The sequence below is a fragment of the Solanum dulcamara genome, chromosome 9 (genome assembly GCF_947179165.1).
Source record: "Solanum dulcamara chromosome 9, daSolDulc1.2, whole genome shotgun sequence".
NCBI lineage: Eukaryota > Viridiplantae > Streptophyta > Magnoliopsida > Solanales > Solanaceae > Solanum > Solanum dulcamara.
The window spans coordinates 18,180,742-18,188,617 of record NC_077245.1 but is presented as its reverse complement, the minus strand read 5'-3'; the positions used below and the strand labels follow the sequence as shown (position 1 = coordinate 18,188,617).

Here is a 7,876-nt window from a genome sequence, read left to right as displayed (position 1 = left end):
TCAAATGTGAAATATTTTAAATGCTTAACAACTTATTACTAGTATATCTTTAGACTTGTGGAACAACATGTTTCATCCCAAGTTATGGATAAGAAAGTAGAAAAAAATTGAATCTGCTAAGATGAGAATTATTTAATAGAAGTAATTATAAATAATTGATCAAGAATTAAAAATAACCTTGTAATAATTTGCTGACTCTAAAATTAACTTTCATTCATATAATATAATAACCAAAAACTGAGCAAGATGAATAAACATTAAGTATCAAAACGCACTAATTAAATCAAGTGAAAGAAATTACACCAAAAAAGAAAAGGTTAAAATTCTTGAAAATTGGAAATTTGATGGCATGAATTAATAATCCGAAAAATCCGGCTGTAATGCTTCAAAAATGTTTGACCATATTCATCTTAGATTTTAGTCATATGAAAGTCTTTAGATAGTGATTGATGGAAAATAACTTAACATTCCTAAAGAAAGAGTGTATTTTGGTCATTACTCATTACTTGAGGTGTGTAATTATCCTCATCATATTAGATCAATTTATTTTTTGTATGGACTATATACTGTGCACGACTAAGACAATATTTAGAGTGTAGATTTAGTCGTGCAATGTATGAAGTGGAGGTAAAAGTAAAGATTTAATACATAAATTATATTCAAGAGATGAAATTTCAAGTATTTTGGAGCTATATATCATCAAAGAAAACAGGGAGATATATTAACAATGATGTCATACATTGTATTTGATTAGAGTGGGTAAAATAGAGGCCCGCTTCTGAGGTACTGTGATAAAAATGTGTCACTAAGATTTAATGATGGTTAGATTAGAATTGTCGTATAGGATAGAGTATCGGCCAGTAAAGAATGTGCACGTCCAAAAGATGAATAAGTATGTTTAGATGGATTTGCGGACAAACTAGGAGAGATAAGATAAGAAACAAAGTTATACATGACAAGGTAAGAGTGACATCTATGACAGACAAGATGAGGGAATCGAGACTGAGATGGTTCAGACATATGAAAAGGAGATGTGCGGATGCACCGGTTCGAAGTGTGAGAGGTTGGCTATATTTTAGGCTTTAGAAGTGGTAGATGTATTAGACCGAAGAAAAATTGGGAGGAAGTGATTAGACAAGACATAACGTATTTTTAGCTTACCGTGGACATGATCCTAGATAGAAGTCGAGGATTATAGTAGAAGGATAGTAATAAGCCGAGTGTTGTCGTACTTTTACGTGGGAGAGGCAGGAACTATTCCCCTATTCCCAGCCTTTCATTACTTCGCATAGTTTGTTAGTATTCATGTAGTACCTTATTCTTATTTTTCTTACTACCACTATTGTACTTTCATTTTTGTTGTTCATCTTGATATTTTATTGTCGTTATTTTTTTCACAATCCTATTTTGATTACACTTCTTTCAAGCTGTGAGTCTATCAAATACAATTTCTCTATCCCACAAAGATAGGGATAAGATTTATATACATCCTAACATTCTCAAACTCATAATATTACGCCGGATATATTATTATTATTGTTATTGTACAAACTATATTGCAATAACAATAAAACGAATGCCATTGACATGTTGCGATTTTCTCGTTTTAAAATTGTGTTTTTGTTTTCTTCTGTTTTATAGGTGATTAAAGTTGGACGACTTCAAGAATTAATAATTAGATTCTAAATTTTAATTTGTATAAAAAATAAATTTTTAAAAAATAAATATATTATTCAAAATTTATTGGATTTGGTCTACTCGTAGTTGAGCTTCTACCTTAGCCAATAATTAAAATAATTTAAATATTCTAGATATTACACATATACGACAATAATTGGGAAAAAACAAAAGAAAGAAATGGGGTCTAAGAAACAGGAACTATCTACTCTACACCTAAAACAACTATACCTAAGGAATAAATAATTAACAAAGGAATGCTGTGTGCTTTGTGGATATGGTAAGCATAAACTCTTGAACAATGAAAATTATTAATCTAATATTTACATTTGCATCACCTAAGAAATACAAATTGTTGAAATTTCTTAAATTTATATACTACTAAAATTATAATAAAATATAAAACAAAATAAAAAGAATTCTGGAGCAATACATCTATACTGAAGAATTGAGAATCTTTTGAAATCTTTCATTAATTTTGCTATGTTACTCTTTCTTTTATGTATGGTTTGGTTCATTCCGTCTCAAATTATCTATCACGATTATTAAAATAATTATTTTAAATTATTTGTAATTTTATAAGTTTTTTTTATCATTAGTAGTAATTATTTTTCCAAACTATAAACACTTAAACTATATGATAATGTTAAGATTATTTAAATATTAATAAAGGATAAAATAACTTTAAAAAACCTCCTAATTAATATTTTTCAATGGATATGCAGAGTATTAGCCTGTTTGGATTGACTTATTTTTAAGCAGCTTATAAGTTGAAAACTGCTTATAAGTTTTAAAAAAAAATAGGTACAGATCAACCTTTTTTTGACTTATAAGCTGTTTTCAACTTATAAACTGCTTAAAATAAGTTCATCCAAATAAACTCAACTATTTATTGGGATTTATTTTAAACACAAAATGACTTTAAGTTGGCCTATCAAACACTCATAAAAAGTTGAAGCCAACTTTTTTTTGACTTATAAGCTGTTTTCAACTTATAAGTTCATCCAAAAAAACCCAACTATTTGTTGGAGCTTATTTTAAACACAAAATAACTAAATTGGTCAGCCAAACATTCAAAAAAGAGATAAAAACAGCTTATAAGCGAAATTATGAGTCAAAATATTGTAGATCCAAGAAAGTTGTAAATATAGGACCCACCTTCCTAAATTTTCTTCATATAAAAGAAAATATTTGTGTACAAAGTTTGAAGTGGTTGAACTAAAACCTTTCCCCAAAACATGCAAACAGCCCCCTTAACCTTTTACACCAAACAATACCAGCCCAATAATTTCTCAAATTAAAGTAGTCTTATTTACAAACACCATAGCTAACAAAACCACATAATATGGCTCCTTCTCCTCCTCAAGATGATTTTAGCTTCCCAACAATCACCAATACACCGCCACGTTTCCTTGAATCACCACCTTTATGGAGAACAACATCAGTTGCTTCTAGACGCCTCCAGAAAAACCCTAAAAATGATCATAATATTGCATCTATTAAGGGAGAAGGTGATCATCATGACCATGAAGAAAATTTGGACATGTCTCCATTAATATCCAATAAGTCCAATTACATCAACCAAAGAAAGAGTTTCTCATACATAGAAGGTGATGCTGCCATGAAGAGAATGAACATTGAAAATGAAGATGATCAAGAAGAGGAGAAAATGGACATGTTATGGGAGAATTTGAATGAAGAAATGTCCAACCAAATTATGACAAGGACTACATGTGGGAAAGATGCAAAGAAGGTGGAATATAAATGTGTTAAATCTTTGAATCTTTCCAAAGCAAGCAAAAGACCAAGCTTAGTGGTTCTCATCAAAGTCCTGAAAAAGGTGTTCTTGTAATTTCATACTTAGCTTTTTCAACTTCATTCAACAAAACTAAAAGTTTGATCAATACTTTGCATCTCTTTATTCAATTTAATTTGTTGCACATAATCTTTTATGAGTTTTCTTATATTTTTCTAATGTTCAACGAAACCCCGTCATCCCCCATCACTATCCCACCTAGCCAAAAGTGAGGTGTAAGGGGTTGGGTTATTAAACACATTTATCCGATTCTTTCGGTAAAAAAAAATAATATTATTTATACATGATTCAAATAATTTTTTATGTATAAATAGTAGATGTCGAATCTCTTTCGGCTAGTTCGTGTATCTACTTCTCTAGTTTTTAAACTCCTTATTAAAAATTCTGCACCGCCATTTCATTTATCTATATTATATATGCACACATCGAATTTATTGGTTTGGTAATTGGCATGCAAGTAATGGGACATAGATTGTTGCAATACTTATTTTATTGATTTTTTTTTAAAGTCTGGTTTGGGTAATCTTTGGTACAAGAAAATAGTATTAATTAAGAAAGATTTTTGAATCTTTTATTAGTTGAATTATATGTGCAAAGGCTATATAGGACTTTGTAAGTTCATAATGTCAATGTCAAGAGACGTTTTCAAATCATACAAGTAATAGTTGAAAAGCATGTGCCATCTACTGATTTAATTCTACATTGATTGATTTTGATTGATAATTGGTTTTGTTTTCTACATGTAAGAGCTAGTTTGAATTGACTTATAAGTTTCTTGCAGATTGTTTTCAGTTTTTTAAAGTGTTTGACTGATCAATTTAAAGTTATTTTGTGCTTAAAATAAACCTCAATAAATAATTGAATTTATTTGGATGGACTTATTTTAAGCAGCTTATAAATTGTAAAAAATAAGTTGAGTTGTACCTACTTATTTTTTTCAACTTATAAACAGTTTAGTTACTTAAAAATAAGTCCATCCAAACATGTTCTAACTAATGTATAGAAAACGCTTTAGTTATTCCTAGAAATTATAATTCAATTAGTAGTTAATTAGTTGGTTATCTAAATTTTTATTTAGTTGATGAAGGTTCGATTCCTCGTCTTGTAATTCCTCTCCCTATCTCCCTTTTTCCTATAACATCTTCAATTTAATTTAAAAAAAGATAATTATGACGATTTGACAAAAATCATCAACACTTTAAAATTAACTGCCATAATTACACCATTTCTTAGTGTATAAAAGATGCCCTTAATAAATTTATCTAAAAGAATACAATGGTCAAATGATATTAAGAGCGTGTTTAGCATTTAAAATGTTAGAACTTGAAGAATCATTGTATTCTTTTAGTTACATGTTATTAAGGGCATCTTTTATATAGTCGATTCATTTTAAGTAGATTGGGTTTAGAATGGGTTGTGTCCTAAATAAATTTCAAAATTGCTTTTAATTTTTTAAATATACTTTTTAAAATAAATTTGTCAATATCACATTATTAAATAGGTATCGAAAATTGTATTTTCAACTTAAATGATCATGAATTACTTTTGAAGACAAATAAAATTAAAGATGCAGTCATCGATTCTCTAGAGAGGTCACAATTGCCGCGAGCAAAGATATTAATGACGATGAAGGCTTTTTTGTTATGTTACTAATACTTGCTCTGCTATTCTGCCCAATCTCTTCATTCCATGATTTGATGAAATATCTTGAATTTTATGTTGAATTACTAGGTGTATGTACATGTATCAATCAAGTGATTCGATTGTGAACTAACACGACATGTGTATCTAGGGAATAGTTTCTTCAAAGTGAATCCTCCCTAGATACATCTATTCAATTTAATTATAAATTTAGGACATCTCCAACCCTAACACCAAATTTTATACCAAAAAAAGAATTTTTTTCTCTCTCTTCATTATTATATTATTATTTCTTATTTCATTTATATTTTCTTATTTCATAAAACAATTTTTTTTCTAAAAAACATTCATTATATATAATTTTCATATTGTTTCAAATTATAGTCGTTTAATATAAAATTATTTTATATCATAATTTTTTAAATAATATAAATTGCTAAAAAATATTACATATTATACATAATAATGGTACAAATTTTTTTCTAAAAAGCATTCACTATATATAATTTTCATATTGTTTCAAATTACAGTCATTTAATATAAAATTACTTTATATCATAATTTTTTAAATAATATAAATTGTTATAAAATATTACATATTATACATAATAATGGATAGCACAAATAAAAGTGAAATCATTAACGAAATATTATTAAATAAACATTACACCATTGAAAATTTTTATTTTAAGTTCTACATGAATATTCAACTTTCAAGATCACTAGAGTGCTCCCATAAATGCTCTATTTCAATTTTAACGTATGTCAATTGCTAGTTTGTTGAATGCTTATTATTTTTGATAATTCGAAAGTACTTTATATTATTTTTCCACCAATTTATATTTTTTGCATATTTAATTTTTGTCAAGGTTAATTGTACTTATATTCAATTCAAATTTATAGTAGAATTAAAGTAAATTTAATTTTAAAAAATTCAAGTAAAGGAAAATAATTTATAAATAAAATAAATTTTTAATCTACAATTAATATTATAAATATATTACATAAAAATAATAAAATATTTTAATTAAAACATACAATTTATATAATGTTTAACTAAAAGTCTTATATAATAAAATATTAAAAAAGTACATTTGGTGCGATGATATTCACACACCAAAGTTAGTATAAAATTTAGAATGGATTGGAGTAATCTTGCACCAAATTTTACACCAAATATAGCATTTGGCGTAAAATTTGAAATGGATTTAGGAGATGGTCAGTGATCAATTTCTATAAATTGAATAATCATTCAAACATTCAAGATTTTCATCTCCTTTAATGATGGAATTTGACATTGACTCCTCCCTTATCCATCAGAATAAGCAAAGGAATAATTTAGTAAAGGAGATTATAAACCTAACCTCTAGATCCTACGAAGTCTCGATGGTTAATGAGCCCAAAGCCTGAATGGCCATAATTTTAAGCAAAAATTTTAGAGAATTTTACCTAAATTCCATAGTGAAAAAACTTAATTACAATTTATTCCTATTTTTTCTTAAATTACCCGATTTTTTTTATTTTTCCCAAATTTATGATAGATTACTATTACATCTGATACATCAAGTTTTGATACATAATAATTAAAGCTGTTGATTTCTTTTATGGAAAGGTAACGTAAATCAAGTTAAGATTCCTTCTTTCAATCAATTACTTAGCTAAATAAGGAAATTAACCCATACAAAGCGTAACAGTTATGAGGGACTTGAAAAATTGAAAAAACAGAGCATAGGATCGTACCAAACTTCAATCCAAAATTCAAAATTCATCAAGCTATTCGAGATGAATATCCCGATTCTACTGAGATATTCTAGAGTTTGGTAATCCGAGGTGAGTTATGAACGATACAAAATTGATGGAATTCTAGTGGGAGACAATATATCATTCGTGAATCTAAAATCAGCAATTGTTGCTGAATTGACCATAGATGAATCAGTGCAAAACATTGAAATTTGATATATCGTTCAAGGTAATTCGTCATCAATGATTATTCGTAATGATATGAGTGTTAATATTTGCATAGAGTTGAAGAAGAACGAACCTGGATTCATAATGTATCCCTTATGCATAACAACATATGATAGAAAGAGATGTGAGATACAAGCATTCAACGCTACCTCTTGAGCAATTGTTTTTGTTGTAGCAAACACGAATGATTCACAAATTTTTGATTTAGAAGAATCTGATAATGCTGCAACCTGTTATATATCGGAATTGGATGTGAAGAACTACATAACTGATACAATTGGTGTGGACGTGAAGGAGAAGCAATTGTATAAGAACAAAGCAACACTACTTGCTGTAATGGTCAAATACAAAATTGATAATGGATTCAATTTTAAAGCTAAAAGATCTGACAGTAAAATGTATGGGCATTTGTTGATTTTGGAAATTTAATTTTTATTTTATAGTCATGATACATACTAATTATTATGTATCAAGTACAATTGAAATTTTTTTTGTTGTTAATATGTATTTTTATTTGGTCATATTACATATGAATCTCTGTGTATCTGATACGTGTTAATATTTTTTGAGTTATTTTTCATGATACATCATAACATTATGTATCTAATACAGTTCAATATGATTCCCTAATATACTGTTGATTTTGGAAATTTAATTTTTGTTTTATAGTCATGATACATACTAATTATTATATGTATCAAGTACAACTAAAAAATATTTTCCTGTCAATATGTACTTTTATTTGGTCATATTACATATGAATCTCTGTGTATC

The 7,876-nt window shown here is 27.5% G+C and overlaps 1 protein-coding gene across 1 annotated transcript; it reads left to right on the top strand.

Moving 5' to 3' along the window:
- The first annotated feature begins 3,022 nt into the window (after positions 1-3,022).
- Positions 3,023-3,529, top strand: LOC129903582 (uncharacterized). Its single transcript, XM_055979134.1, has one exon. The coding sequence runs from the start codon at positions 3,023-3,025 to the stop codon at positions 3,527-3,529; it is 507 nt and encodes a 168-aa protein (XP_055835109.1).
- The last annotated feature ends 4,347 nt before the right edge of the window (positions 3,530-7,876 follow it).